The 15753-nt window shown below is 41.3% G+C and overlaps 1 protein-coding gene and 1 pseudogene across 4 annotated transcripts in view; both read left to right on the top strand.

The window, feature by feature from the left end:
- XRN2 (5'-3' exoribonuclease 2) overlaps positions 1–15753 on the top strand; it is a 66488-nt gene that overhangs the window by 43290 nt on the left and 7445 nt on the right. For all 4 annotated transcript variants that reach the window (XM_040248612.1, XM_040248614.1, XM_040248615.1 and 1 more), the window contains 4 exons: positions 5884–5952; positions 6038–6169; positions 7980–8110; positions 15258–15321. In XM_040248612.1, the coding sequence (XP_040104546.1) occupies positions 5884–5952; positions 6038–6169; positions 7980–8110; positions 15258–15321 (396 nt within the window). The remainder of the gene's footprint in view (positions 1–5883; positions 5953–6037; positions 6170–7979; positions 8111–15257; positions 15322–15753) is intronic.
- On the top strand, positions 816–5448 carry LOC120869340 (annotated as a pseudogene).

Here is a 15753-nt window from a genome sequence, read left to right as displayed (position 1 = left end):
AGGTTTATGTTGTTGTTTCCCTCTCTCTTTAGATGAGAACAGGGCAAATGTTCAAGTAACTCAAGGATTTTGTAAAAAGCTGTTCCTGAATACTATTTTCCCACATGTTATTATTTCTCTCACTCTTGGGGCCTATTTTGGATTTTACTTAGATTTCTCATTGTGAGGTATAAGCATGTTTATTTTCCCATCTTTAATGGATTTAGATAGCAGCTGCCATTCCAGGAAGGCTTTCACTTATAGAAATCCTTTGTGAATTTGAAAAATCTTGCTAGATTAATTGCCTTCATCTCTCACCACCCCCATTCTTAAATTTCCGGTGGATCATTTTTTAAATTAATTTGTACTGGCATATAGTTGCTTTACCCTTTATCTTTCCCCACAGTTTTTGTTTATCTTGGCATATAATCTGTTCTGGCTCTTTGTCTTTTGGCTCTTTTGTTAAAGGTGGGATTCAGAATCATAAGCTAGGCTCCTGTGTCCACCACAAACAGTCTGATTCTGGCAGAGCCAGTGTGGACTCTGCGTTTAACCCCTGGGTCCCTGTTGCAGCAAACCTTCAGGCCGGTTGCTGCCACCAGTCCTCTCCGGATTGCCACATGTTTGCTGTGCTCCTTAGTTTCTCAGTGTGTTTTCAAGGGTCTTCCTTCGCAGCCCCCTAGAAATAGTAAGTTCCACTTAACTTTCTAATTAGGACAGAGACTTGCCCAAGGAAGAGTTCCAGAGTTGACAAATCCTGGTTATGATGGTGATGGTGATTTCTGAGCCTGCAATTTCCTTTGGTGTTATTTGGTATCCATTGTTTTCACAAGATTGTTAAATTTATAAAATAAGTCTCAAATCCAGCTGTATATTCAGGTATATGTTGACTATAACTTCATAATAAAATTGAGTTGATTTCCTGGAGATGCCTGAAAGACCAAAAGTAACTCTTTTCTTACTTTGAGGTCATTTTCAGTCTTTTCTCTGAGGGGTCATGCTGAGACTGATGCAGTTTACTTTAGCTTTTTGGATGTTTGTTTCAGGGCTTCTTCTGTATCCCAGTGTTGTTCTTGCTTTATAAACAAAAAATCTGAACATGCAACCTCCAGTCCCCCCTGCCAGTTACTCCTGTCTTCGTTGACTCCTGGCATTCCCCCCTTCTCTGTTTGCATGCATCTGGTGTTGGAGTCCGTATTTGAGAAACTGTCTCCTTGAGTCCACTTTAGTGGACTTTCCGTCATCTCCTGTCCCCATCGCATTAGTTCTTACCTGTGTTGTTGAGGAAATATATTATAGAAGTTATTGAAGTCTCTTAAATTCATGGAAGGACTCTTAGAGAATACAGTCAACTGTGACCTAGGAATTTTTTTTCAATTCTGATTCCATAAATCTTCCCACATAGTAGTAGTTTAATTGTGAGTAGAGCTGAGCCATCTCCTTGAATTTCTCTCGCCCTTCTCTTCTTCTACCATTGTAGCTTGCTCAGGCCTGGTATTTTTACAGTAGCTCTTTGGTAACTGTAAAGATATAACACCTTTGTTTGATTCTCAGTTTTCTTCCCATCTGGAGGAGCAAGTGCCACCCTCCGTGTCATCTGGGCTCTCTGCCCACACTGGCTGCTGTGTCCTGCACCCATGCACACCTCCTTGCCCATCTCTCCATCTTTCCCTCACCTCTTGTTCCCCCGTTGCCCAGACTTAGGAACTTCAACTTCTCATGGTACGTAACTCCATGTATTGATACCACTGCTCTGGAACCGTCTTTCTTTCCAATTATTTCTCATATCTGGCTTTTCCCATTGAGCCTGTTTGTATTCTCTTCTCCTGGATTACTGTAGTGCTCTCCCAGCTGATTTTTTTTTCCCCCAAATCCCACCTACCTTCCCACTGAATCTTCTCTCATCTTTCTTAACCACTGCCCCCCTTGGAGACCTTTGGTTCCTGCCATAGTTTGGTGGAGCCGTGCTCTGTATCTGGGTCCCCACAGCTCTGCAGGGACTCCTCCTCCTTGCTCTCCAGGGTGGTCCGTCCGTGAAGACCCCCTACCACACATACGCATGCATTTAGCCCACACTCACAAAGTCCTGTGTGGAAGGCAAGTGACAGGCTTTGATCAGCATCTTTCTTGTTCCTGTTGTGGCCTTTTCCACTTTCTTCCTTACTAAACTGTTAAACTTTTCCAGTCTATCTCCCCTATTAGAAGAGAAGGCAGGCCCCATGGTTGGGTACTGTTTGTGCCTCTGTGCCCACCATGAGACCATGTATACAGTAGGCATGCTGAAAATTTTGTTTGGTAAACTGCTGAAAAGGTCTGCGGACACTAAGAGAACTGCTCTGAGATACTTTAGTTGCAGGCCTTGCTTTTTTACCAATTTTCTCTGTTTACTTTGTGTCTAGAAAGCCCCAACAAATCCACATACCTACCTACCACCTTGTCTCTCATCCTCTTAAACCTTTCACATTGCCTATTGTGCCTGGCCCTGCCCTAAGCCACCTGGAGTAGAGAACATCTGAGATAAAAACAGTCATGGTGAAGAGTGAGTTTATAAGAGGAACAGATTGAGTCAATGAAGTGCTGTTCAGCTGGTCTTGAGCTTATAGCATCTTTATTATAAATGGAACCATTTTTATGTACTTAAAATATACACTTAACAAAAATTTCTCTATAACAGATGGGCCCTAATTATTTTAAGTGGCATTATTTGAAGAGAAAAAAAGTTAGCTATCTAAAATATCAACCAGTTCAATAAAACCCTTTTTCACTGATTGCAACTGTAATCTGTAATCTTCAGAGGATCTTTGGAGAATATAAAAAAGCACAGAGAAGGAAAGGAAATGGTTGGAAATGGTTGCGTGTACAAATAACCTTCTGGTGAACATGTGTCTAGTCTGTTGCCTGTATTTCCCCCTTGTCATTAAGTATTTTGTTACTACATTTTAAGAAATGCCAATTGAGAATACCATTTCTATTTATTTATTATTAAAAAAAATGAAAATTTATTTTTGGCTCTGCTGGGTCTTCCTTGCTGCACGTGGGCTTTCTCTAGTTGTGCTGAGCAGCGACTGCTCTCTGGTTTCGCTGCACAGGTATCTCATTGAGGTGGCTTCTCTTGCTGCAGATCACAGGCTTTAGGGCGTGTGGGCTCAGCAGTTGTGGTGCACAGGCTTGGTTGCCTCTGGCATGTGGGGTCTTCCTGGACCAGGGATGGAACCCACGTCCCCAGCATTGGCAGACATATTCTTAACCACTGGACCACCAGGGAAGTCTCCGAGGATACCATTTTTAGAAAGAACCATAGTTTCTTTAACCAGTCCACTATTCGCCCATACACTTAGGTTTTACAGTTTTTCAGCATTATGAATCCTGATGTTATGAGCATCCTTAGATGTAAACTAGGTGCATATCCAGGGTCCTAGAAGAGACATTGCTTTGTCAGAAGGAAGACTTGTGTGCTTTGGATGAGACACAGACACACAGACACACCCACCCACACCCACACACCCACCCACACACACTCAAAAAGGCAGTTTGGCCCAACTTGTTTAAAGTCTGAGTCTGAATATACAGCCAGCACATTGTTTCAAGTTGTGACTCTTTACATTCTCACAGAAACACATTAGTCGAGCAGGATATGGGGCTTCCAACAAGGGAGGGTTTGTGTTTTTTTCCCCTGTGGATTATCTGTTTCTACTGTTTCTTGCAACAAGCGCTGATCTTCTTGAAGATGTTCGAGGGAGGGTCTTTGCCATGGCCCGAACAAAAGGAAGGGCGGTTTTTACTTTTGTTGTTGTAAACCTCTTGTACCAGTGTTTGGTATCATACTGGAGTTTCTCAAGAGTTGGGCCGTGTCTGTTGTTCTTTCTCTGTGATCACCTACAATTAGGTGGAGCATGACTTTGCACATAAAGTTACACGAGGGCCACCCTGGGGATTAGTGGCAGTTTGGTGAGAAAGATGTACAGCCATTTGGCAGTTTGGCAGAATCTGCTGACTCAGGTAATTTTGGGAGAAGACTTCTGAATTGTAGTCATTATGTTTAAAGAGCCACAGTATCTAGTTCCCTGGTGGTGTAGTGGTTAGGATTCCAGGCTTTCACTGCTATGGCTCGGGTTCAGTCCCTGGCTGGGGAACGGAGATCTGCAAGCCACGCAGAACAGCCAAAAAAAGAAAAATTAAAAAACCTTAAAAATAAAGGTCACAAGTACCTGAATTTGGGGAGCCATGGCTGCGAGCTCCAGATCAGCAGCCAGAGCCGGGCCCGCTCTGCCACGCATATGCTGGAAGTGCGTCCGGGGCTGTTCTTGGGTGGAGCTGCGGCCGTCGCAGAGCCAGACCACCTGAGGGAGGTGGGCGTCACGGCAGTGCTGACGGTGGACTGAGACGAGCCTAACTTCAAAACGGGGGCTGGGGTCGAGGGTCTATGGAGTCTCTTTGTGCCAGCACTGGACAAACCCAAGACCGACCTGCTCAGTCACCTGGACCACTGTGTGGCCTTCACTGTCCAGGCTCGCGCCGAGGGCCGTGTGGTGCTGGCGTACTGCCATGCAGGGGCCAGTCGAAGTGTGACTGTAATAGCCGCTTTTAGGATGAAGATTGACCAGCTCACCTTTGAAAAAGCCTATGAAAACCTTAAGACTGTCAAGCCAGAGGCCAAGATGAATGAGGGGTTTGAGTGGCAGCTGAAATTATACCAGGCAATGGGCTGTGAAGTAGATACCTCCAGTGCAGTTTATAAACAATATCGTTTACAAAAGGTTACAGAGAAGTATCCAGAATTGCAGAACTTACCTCAAGAACTCTTTGCTGTTGACCCATCTGCCATTTCACAAGGATTGAAAGATGGGGGTCTCTACAAATGTAGAAAGTGCAGGCGATCGTTATTTAGAAGATCTAGCATTTTGGATCATAATGAATGAAGTGGTCCTATAGCCTTTGCCCACAAGAGGATGATGCCGTCCCCCATGCTTTCCACAGGGAGTCAGGCTCAGTGTACATCTTCATTGAACCTGTACAGTGGATGGAATCCACTTTGTTGGGAGTGATGGATGGGCAGCTTTTACTGCCCCAAATGCAATGCCACGTTGGGCTCTTTCAGCTGGTGTGGTGAACAGTGCTCATGTGGTGGATGGATAACCTGCTTTCCAAATACATAAGAACAGAGCGGATGAAATGAAAATGCTGCCGGTTTGGGGATCACAAACAAGGAAAATATGAACTTGTTACATTTGATAACTTGCTGATATGTGCTACTCTTCCTTATTGTCATCTGTGGCAGATTGTGTAGTTTTTAGGCCATTCACATTTCATTTGCAATGTGAGAAGATCAAATCACTTGATGTTACTTAGAAATTATACATTGTCAGCTTCTTATACTAAGTAGATTACTTTGTATAGAAATCAAAACTTTTTAATCATGTAAATGATACTTTGATATTAAAATCTTCTATAACCTGGATACTTTCTTTATTTCATATATGTTAAAAGTTCTGATTTTTTTCCTATCTTTTTAAAAAATTTATTCTTTAATTGGAGGAAAATTGCTGTACAATCTTGTGTTGGTGTCTGCTGTAGAAAAATGCAAATCAGCCATAACTACACATATGTCACCTCCTTAAAGTTGTGATTTTGGGAATGTTAGTTATGAATTCTCCAGGTCTAGATGGGCAGAATAATGTCCAAAAATTTAAAACTGTCATATTTAAGCGACATCCTTTTATTTCTAGAAAAAGGGACATTAGTAAAGCTACATAGGTCTGGCTTTTTCTTGGAAATGTAGAAGGAAAGGACGTCAGTAAAATGCTGACTAAAATGTAAAAAAAAAAAAAGTACCTGAATTTACATGGTAGTAGTGAAGCAGGCTAACCTAGTGAAATCATTAAATTGTTTCTTGTTCTCTTCTAGTATCAATTTTAAAGACCCACAGTTTGCTGAAGATTACATTTTTAAAGCTGTCATGCTTCCGGGAGCAAGGTAACAACTGTACAAGTTAGAAAATATAAACTCTTCAAGTTTATTTTGTGTAAGTGAAATAAATATTGTATTTTCAAATGGTTAGAAAACCCGCACCGGTCCTGAAACCTAGCGACTGGGAGAAATCCAGCAATGGACGGCAGTGGAAGCCCCAGCTCAGCTTTAACCGTGACCGGCGGCCTGTCCACCTGGATCCCGCAGCTTTCAGGGCTTTGGGGTGAGTGGTAGGTTTTTCTCTCTGTGTATTTTGATTGTTCAGAATCTTCCATGGAGCATTGTCAGCACTTACACCACAGATATTCGAGATCATTAAATACAACTGTTCTGCAGCTATTTTAATGACTTTGATGCTTTTCTGCTTTTCTTCCTTTTTTAAATTCAATTCTGTGCCTTTGGTTTATCTATTGCTTTGTGTTGCCTGAGAATTCCATTATTTTCTCTCAAGAGATTTTGCTGTCTCTGACCATTATTTCAAAAGCATGAAACATGCTCTTTACCCTCAGGAGAGTTGTGACTGGGTTAACCTCTGGGTGTTACAGCTCCTCTGTGAGGAGCTGCCAGCTGGGCCCGTGTGTTGAGGCCTCCGTGATGCCTGAGTGTATCTCCTGACGTGTTAGTGAGGTCAAGCCTCTCAAAGTGTCTGCTGGTCTTTTGTATCTCTTCTGCTGTGAATTTATGTTTTTTATTCTTTGCTTTCATTAGCTTCAAATTTTCTTTTTTCTTGGCTATAAAAGAGGGAGCTTTGAAGCAGAAACACATAAAGCTGAGATAAAAAGAGCAAAGTGCTAGGGCATGTATTAATGAGTTATCATCTGTGAATTGATGTTGGTAACTCATAAATAGATATTTCCAATTCATAGGAAAGCTTTAAGATTCAAAGTGGGCTTTAGGCAATAGGTTACCATCAGTAGCATGTACTTTATGCAGTGACTAGTAAGGGACAGTGGCGTCATGGGCTTTGAGTCCTGAGTGTCTGGATCAGACACTTTGTCTACCACTGGATATTCTTATTAAAGTTACAGAACCTCTCTCTGCCTCCGTTTCCTGTGTGTGAAATGGAGGTTGTAATCACATCAGCCTCGTGAAGTTGTGGGGATTAACTGCTTGGGATAGTTTCTAAACTGCTGTGTAAATGTGAGGTATTTGGCAGGTTGCTTGAAAGTCTTCATTTAATAGTTTAAAAAAAATGCAAGTCTAAAATACTCTCTAGATTTCTTTTTTGCATTATTTCAGCCACTTTGGAAAGCAATGAAGAAGTATCTCTAAGTAAAGTGTTAAGTTCTGAGGATCCTCTGAACTTTTGATCCAGATTCCTACTTCTTAGAATTTATCCTGAGAAAATATTTTAGAGGAGCCTAATTATACACCCATGTCTCTAGGCATTGCTGGCTATACTACTAGTACTAACTAGTACTAAATGAGTGGACAGGTTTAGTAATATATGAGACACTAACATGTAAGTATTCTGTAATACTTAATACACATTACACTTAGGAAGACTGTGAAAGGTATAGAGAAATGTTTGATGCAATAAACTGAAAATAGTAAAATATAGAGCAGTAGTATATACAGGTGAACCCTGAACACCTGTGGGATTAGGGACACTCACCCACTGAAAATCTGCAGCCGTGGATTGTGCAGGACTCCAGTATTTACTGTTGAAAACACTCCACGTGTAAGTGGACCTGTGTTGTTCAAGGGTCAACTGTATAGTGATAGCAACAGCATAGGTCTTCAAGGGCAAAACTAAGTATAATGCAGAAAAAGAGAAATAGACTGAAATGATTTTTTTGCATAAAGTACTAAATATTTACATGATTATCAGGAGGCTTTGGTGTGACAAATGAACATTTGCTGTCTCCATTATCAGGTAATGCTTTGAACTTTGTTCATCATAAATCTTTCAACTTCTCGTTGTCTTGGTCAGATCTAGTAGTGACGAGATGACTGCTGGCATTTGTTTATTATAATAGTGATGGGTATGTCTGTGTCTAACTTGTGTTTTGGCTGGGGGGGTCCTTTCACAGCCATGTTATGCCGAGAGGCTCCTCTGGAACTGGCGTCTACAGCAATGCTGCACCACCACCCCCAACTTTCCAGGGGAACATGTACCGGCCACTTCTGCGAGGACAAGCCCAGATTCCAAAGCTCATGTCAAGTACGTTTTCAATAATGGGTTCTATCTCCTAGCTTAAGTACTGCGACAAAGGGTGGTTTCTGATCCACATTGCTAAAAGGGTGGACCTAACAGCGTAATTGCATTCATTTTAATTCATATCCCCATTTAATGTTAACGTTTGTGCTCCATGGCTATGCTCATTTTCTAGAAAATACAGGGCATGTACCAAGTTCTCAAAGCCTCTTTTCTTCATGAAGCCTTTGCATCTCCATTCCTGGTTGTCTGATTGCTTCCCAACCAGTCAGCCCCCGGGTGGCAGGGGAAGAGACGGTGTGGCAAGATGCTGACATTTGTTAAGTCCGAGTGTCGTATTATTTAAGTTTTCTTCTTAATGTTTCAAAGAAACATTAAATTTAGAAAAAGCAGGAGGGGTTACTCTATTGCAGAGAACCCTTAGAACTCTTTTAAAATCAAAGTTACACCTGTCAAAGAACCAGATTAAAGTGATGATTGTTGGGAAATATTTATGCCTTGTATTTAGTAGTATTTCATGCTAATATACTTACAAAAGCATTTTTAACCTGAAGCCCTGTAAGAAAGGAGTTCTGACAGTCTCTGGCTCTCAGGGTTCTGTTTTCACTGTGTTCTGTCTGTCTGTCTGTCTGTCTGTGTTTCTCTGTGCGTCTTGATGATAGTGAATGGAGCGTGTTGCCTCCATCGTAAAGTCTGTGAACTTGAGCGGTTCAGTGAAGGAAGCACAGAGGGCATGGAGTTTTATAGGCTGTGGAGAGCTGCTTGGTACGGTAGTTTCTTTAGCTACTTTTCCCCTCAAATTGAGCAAATAGTGTTTCTTAGCATTTCCATTTATATCTGTGTGTATGTATCAGGATGTACCCCATAGAACTGAAGCATCTAATCGGTCTGACAGAGCTGTCTGTGCCTTGAGAGCTCACCAGTGGGTGAGGACACCTCCGGCGGATAGTTAAAGCCTACTCTTCACTCACACGTTCCTCGTCAGTGCCTTTCTTCTGTGGCTCTTGGCCATTTACTTCTATCTGCTGTTATCACGGCTTCCCAAGAGGAGAACAAAGTAAGATGCAAATGCTAGATCTATGTCTGTGTCTTGGTTTAGTCAGTCATTGTCAAGACTACGGTTGTAGGGAATTTCGCAGGTTACTGTGTCAAGTAGAGTTTCTGAGGTTTGAGAAAACAAGTTTGAGTAGCATAGGTGAAAGAAAGCACGGGCTCCATGTTAAGCAGCTTCCTTCCATCATCAATCAATGCATTCCGGGTTTGATGTCCTTTTTTCAAATATACATCAAAGTGAATACAGTCACGACGATAACAAGCTTTTTCATGTACCTCCAATAAACCATCTTTTATATCACCTGTGATATGCAACACACTTGGGAAGTATTACCCAGGTCAGTAGTTATAATCAGGGCATCACAGACCCAAATGAGAATCTATATAAGTGGGCCTAGTTTGATTCCTAGTCAGGGAACTAGATCTCACGTGTTGCAACTAAACATCCCACATACCCCAACGAAGATGGAAGATCCCACATGCTGCAGCTAAGACCTGGTGCAGCCAAAATAAGATAAATAAAATTTTTAAAATAAAAATTAAAAATAGGAAATAGGCTTTGTAGAGTACGGATTCACTTTGAGCAAGAAACAGGTGGCCCTCCCTGCCTGGTGACTTGTAAACATCATTTTCCAGTTGCTTGCTTGTATATATATAAAGAGTTGATTTTTGAATATTGACTGACAGTGTCACTAAAATTCATTTACTCTGAAGTCTTGTCTGTATGTTCTTTTGGATTTTGCCCTTTTCATTCATGTCATCTGTGAGTAGTGACAGTTTTATGTATTCATTTTCTGATCTTTGGTCTTTTTTACTTTAATGCACTACCCAGGACCTCTAGTGTGATTGAACATAAGTGGTGATGCTGGGCGTCCTTGTTTCATTCCCAGTCTTCAGGGGAAGACTTGTAATATTTCACCATTAAATATGATATTGACTATAATTTATTTTTTAGGTAAATTTTTAATTTATATTTTAAGAATTAAAAAATTTTAATATATAGGTAACCTTTGTTAGGTTGGAGGAGTTTCCTTCTATTCCTTGTTTCTAGTGGTGTTGGATTTTATCATTTCTTGAGGTGGTAGTGTTTGTTTCTTTGTTTTATATTTTTTCTCCTTCTGTTACATGGTGAATGACACAGACTGATTTTTGACTGTTACACTAACCTGGCATTACTGGAATGAGCCTAATGTTGATTTATCCTTTTGTGTGTGTGTGTTAGCATTTTTGGGATATTGATTCATGTCTATGATTTGAGAGATAAGACAGCTTCACACATTCTGGGCTCATAAAACAAGTTAAAAAGTGTTCCCTACATTTTTATTTCTCTAGTAAGGGTTACTGTGAGATTGTTGTCATGTCTTAATCCTTCCAAGAATTCAGTGGTTTGATTGAGTCTCTTTTTTTGCAAGAGCTTTTTAAAGCTTCTCAAAGGAGGAAAGTGCACAGTTACATCTCATTTCTAGAAGTACAACTCGGTTGTGGAAAGGCTTGGCAGTGGTTCTGGTTAGGGAGAGAGGCGAAAGTCTGCACTCATCTGTGGTCACACTTGTACAATAAGCACAGACAAATGCTATAGCTGTCAGGAAAGGAAATTCCATGTCCTGTGAAGTTTCACCAATACTCTTCACACATAGCTCAACATAAGATTTGGCTTTTCTTCTTTCTTTTTTTTTTTTAAGTTTATTGTCATTAAGATTTTTTTTTTTTTGTCATTAAGATTTTTATGGCATATTTATTTCATGGCCTCTTGTGACCTCTCAATTTCTGTTTATGCAGACAGGCCTAATCCCTGCATGTATGCCAACCAGTCTGTCTGTCCATCCATCCATCCGTCCATCTGTATCTCTCTCTATATTTCCTGTCTGATTTGTATCTGACATTTACATTTTCATATCTTTTTTGAATACCAAGTGCTTTAGGGTGGTGATACCCTTTTAAGAAGAGCAGTGATAAGATCTTTTCTTATTTTCTCCCCATGAGTCTGTGTTGTCAAGACGCTCACTCCCAGAGTGTATGTGTGAAGTGTGCTTGTTTCCTCTCCTATGTTAATTAGATGTGTGTATTCTAAACTTTGAAAATACTGAAAGTAGTATGCAGATCCTCAGTCTTGCCTCCTGGAGATCCTGAGCTTCTGAGTCTCGGGTTAAGGAGGCAGCTCTCCTGGTGCTTCTGACATAAAATAACATGAGACTCACCTCAGCCAACAGCGCAAGTGCACGTGGACCGTGGCGTGGCCTGGCGCAGCGTGGTGCGGTGGGCGTGGTCCTGGCTTCCCCTCCACCCCTCGGCAGGCTGTGACCTCAGGCAGGCTTTGATCAGGACTCAGCGCTATTTCATTTCTGAAATTCCATGGCAAATGAGTTTAAGTTATTAAGTACTTGAACCAGTACCTGGCACATGGTGCGTGCTATGAAAGTATTAAGTGATAAATGATACTCTATATAGCGTTCCTCTCTATAGCATTTTGAACTTTAAGTTTTGGTTAGAAATAGTTGTAGTAAAATTGAAATCTAAACTGGTTAGTCAGTCTTAGAATATTTGTAGTATCATAGCTGTTTCTTCATGTGGTGCTGAGTTCCATCAAGGAGAGCCACTGGTCACAGAGCCAGTTTCTGTCAAGTGTCTGCTGCAGGCGTCTCACTGTTGGTCTTTGATTTGTCTTTGATGTGTCAGTTTTTGGCTGATGGGTGATTGTCCGGGGACTGTTGGAGTCAAGTGCAGCCTTGAGTGCTCGGCATGAATAAAGCATTCGCTTCTGCAGCCTGGAGAACATGGCATGTCACTTCTCTTCATTTCAGTCTGTAAACTTGTCAATTATCTGCATTTGAAAAGTGATTTTTGATTAGTGGCAATCAGTAAACATGGAATCTTTTCTGTGATTGCCACGGTGATTAGGTAAATTGTCACTTGAGGAGCTGTTGATAAAGCCTTGGTTTCTGTGGCCGTAGAGCTCTAGAAAACGGATGTGTTTTTAAAGATCACGGGAAAAAATTAGCTCTCATTTTTTTCTCTCTTGTGCTTCTACCTTTCTGAAGTGCAATTCAGTATCTCAGAATTTTTTTTCCCCCTCTCTAATGGATCTTCTGTTAGAGCCATACAAATGAATGATAATAAGTTTGTTTTACATTCTACTTCATTACTTCTCAGCCAGGAAGTATTTCTGCTTTATGAACACTTAAGGGCCATATATATTGTTCAGAGCCACATGAAGAGATTTGTTTAAAGGTAGCCTTGAAGTTTGTCGATCCTCTTTAGTTTTCTTCTTTCATGGAGAGCAAGAGGTATTTTAATAGTCGTGTGATAGAATTTTTTAAAGTCTTATAAAATTTGCTTAGGTTTTTAACAAAAAATGATAGTTTTTGCATGTGCTGAGTTTGGAAAGAAGATTGTCTTGGTGGTAAGAAATAGTGAACGAGAAACAGAGAGGAACGCACCTGGCATACCAGAGTTGGTGGGGTAGGAACTCTGGCCTCTTCCCTGGTCTGGCTCTCCAAAGAAAACATTTGTGTGCAGTGAAATTTACATTCTGGTTCTCCTTAGAAATATTGGTGTGCTTAATCTAACGACGTGGCATATTCAGATGTAGTGAATAATCTAGGGTGTTGAGGACTTTCCCTCTACTTACAGTTGTTCCTGGGAGGAGATACACCTGCTTTTTTTCCTACCTTTACTTTTCATAAAACCTTATGATAAACATTTCTGAAGGCCTTTCTTAATGTGAGTGTATTTTTTTTTTATTATCTTCATTCAATTCTCCTTGTATCAGGGGGCAGTCCCGTGGAGAGTGTGTACTCTGCGATGACACTGTATATAAAGAGACACCATGCAACCCGAATTGCAGAATTAAGTCTGTTAAAGAGGAGGCCTGTTTCTGGTCTGACCACAGTGATTTTGGAACATGTGAAGTACAGAGTTAGACAGGGGTCCGAATGAAATTTACTGTATTTCTTTTGATCTTTTTTTAAATTATTAATTCATTTTTTGGCTGTACTGATTCTTCCTTGCTGCGTGGGCTTCTCACTGCGGTGGCTTCGCTTGTTGCAGAGCATAGGTGAGCTTCAGTAGTTGTGGTTCCCAGGCTCTCAAGCACAGGCTTATAGTTGTGGCCCATGGGCTTAGCTGTTCCATGGTGATGTTTCTTATATTAGCTAACTTTGTTTAAATAAGACGCTAAACTATAATGCTTCTGGGAACATTTTACCAGTTTTTACAAACTTAAGTTTGGTACAATATCTGAGTAGTTATGGACTACAAGTTTAACAAAGTAATGATCAGAAAAAGTGGCCCAAGTGTTGGTTTTACTATTGGTAGATTCCTTTTTTGTAATTCATTGAAAATCATAGTGTTTTGGGGTATGTGTATTTTAGATTTCTCCATAGAAATAAACCACACAGATAAAATGATTGCTGTCTTATAAGAAGTTCTGGTTTTACCTCCTCTGATTTAGATTTCCTGATGGTGCATAGTGATTCGGACATCACCCTGGGCCGAACTAGGGTTCCTGGCCCTGCTTCCTGTGAATTGTGTGGTGATGAACTTGCTGAGTTTCCATTTAGGTCTGAATATCTAATGACCACAGAGAAACATCATCAGCATTGTTCCCGGTTTGACTGCTACTCATTTGACTTTTAGGGCTTCCTGGGTGGCTAAGTGGTGAGTGCCAGTGCAGGAGCCAGGTTCAGTCCCTGGGTCGGGAAGATCCCCTGGAGAAGGAAATGGCAGCCCCCTCCAGTGTTCTCACCTGGGGAATCCCATGGACAGAGGAGCTGGGGGGCTACAGTCCACGGGGTCACAAAGAGTTGGACACAACTGAGCAACTAAACAACAGTTTGGTTTTAAAGAGATGACAGGGAGGCATGATTCACATTGACTGGAAATGCATCCGTCTTTCAGTTTGGAATGGCAAGCTGCTTGGGAGTGATGGAGGTGGAGGCCTCATGCACGCACGCGCCGTTGGCCCGGGACTGGGTGGCTCCCCTGGCTGGTTTGTCCACCTCGGAGGCTTTCTTTGGGCCAGCACCTTGGCCATGTTGCTTCCAAAGCGGAAACAGCCAGGTGCCTTTACTTGTTCCTGATTCTCCTTGGCAGGAGGTTTTAAAGCACCGTTTTACTTCTCTTTCTTTTTCTCCTCAAGTAAACCCAGATTGCATCTTTTTGGTTGCTAACCAGAGATAAGCTTTCATTTCTTCTTTCCTTTAAGAAAGTAATTTTGAAAAGCATGTTTCTAGTTTGTGTTTCTATTAAAATGTGAGCTTGAATACATTATGGTAAGCCTTGTACATGTCCTTGGGCCTTGGGAGTCTGGAGGCCTTACTGTCCTCACACGGAGACCTCATTAGACAACTCCTGGAACAGCTGGTCACACTCAGACCCTGCCAGAAGGTGGCCGAGGTGGCTGAGACTGGGGGCCAGAGCAGCGGATAGTTGATACCAACTGTGGGCCTCGCTGAGGGTGCCCTGCACCCCATTTACACAGAGGGCGGCAGCCACTTACCTATTCCTTGTCATTCATTCATTGTTCCCGGCTTTGCTTCATGTTAGGGGAAGAGGTTTGACTGTCAGAAAACAGCAGGGAAGTAGGCGATCCCTTGTGAGCACATCCTCTGGCCTGTTTTGGAGAGACTGTGCTGTCTGAGCCCTGTCGGCACAGCTCAGAAAGTCAGGGTGCTTTCCGGTTGACATGTTTAAGGGTCAGATTTTAGACTTTCTATTAAAGTTACTATTTGTTCAGTTTTTGTTTATGGATAAAGCCAAAATACCATCGTTTTGCACAGCATTTAAAATATGAATGTAAAATACATACATATGTCTTTGCATACACGTACACACATAGCAAGGGAGAGAGAAATGTGTGAGTTTAATGAGAAAGCCTTCTAAAACTAAAAGCTATGTTTTCTTATCAAAGGAGAAATAATTTTGAGCTTGTTGATTTCATATCTTTTCACTTTTCCATGGTGTGTAATTAGCTAGTTATCATATTCGGTCTCAATTTTTCCCAAGAATTGTTAATTATAATATATGTGGGTAGCTGAATAATAATTACTTTTCAAAAAAAAAAAAAAACCTGCTGTTTAATCCTTTCCTGTTTATCTTCCAGATGTGAGGCCCCAGGACTCCTGGCGAGGTCCCCCTCCCCTTTTTCAGCAGCAAAGATTTGACAGGTAATACTAAAGCAGACATGAGTTTTCAGTAATTTTTCACACCAGTATTTGAGGTTTGGGCTCTCTCTGTAGTATGAAATGTACTTTCTCCCCTCTAAAGAATTTCTCTTGAGCCTGTTCTTTAGGAAAATACATGGTTAACACACTGAAGTAAAAGATTCATATTTATATAGTTTCCTGCTTTTCTTGGTTCCTAGCCTTTACTTTATTGATGCTTTTGAGGTGCCCTGAAAAATGCAACACAGAGAGCTTAAAATTGTATTAGGTTTTGGTCAGGCTAAACAAATTTCTTTTTAGAAGAGTTGTGCAGCTTAATGAGGCATAACTAATGGGGTTCCACTTTTATCATTTCTTTGCCGGCAACACAGTGTCAGTACAGACCAACCATTGATTCTTGCTGCAGACCTCTTGAAGGTCCTAATCAGCTTCTTT

Source organism: Oryx dammah, unplaced genomic scaffold, assembly GCF_014754425.2.
Source record: "Oryx dammah isolate SB20612 unplaced genomic scaffold, SCBI_Odam_1.1 HiC_scaffold_10, whole genome shotgun sequence".
NCBI lineage: Eukaryota > Metazoa > Chordata > Mammalia > Artiodactyla > Bovidae > Oryx > Oryx dammah.
Note: the sequence above shows the minus strand (reverse complement) of the source record. Positions and strands in the feature narration are given on the sequence as shown.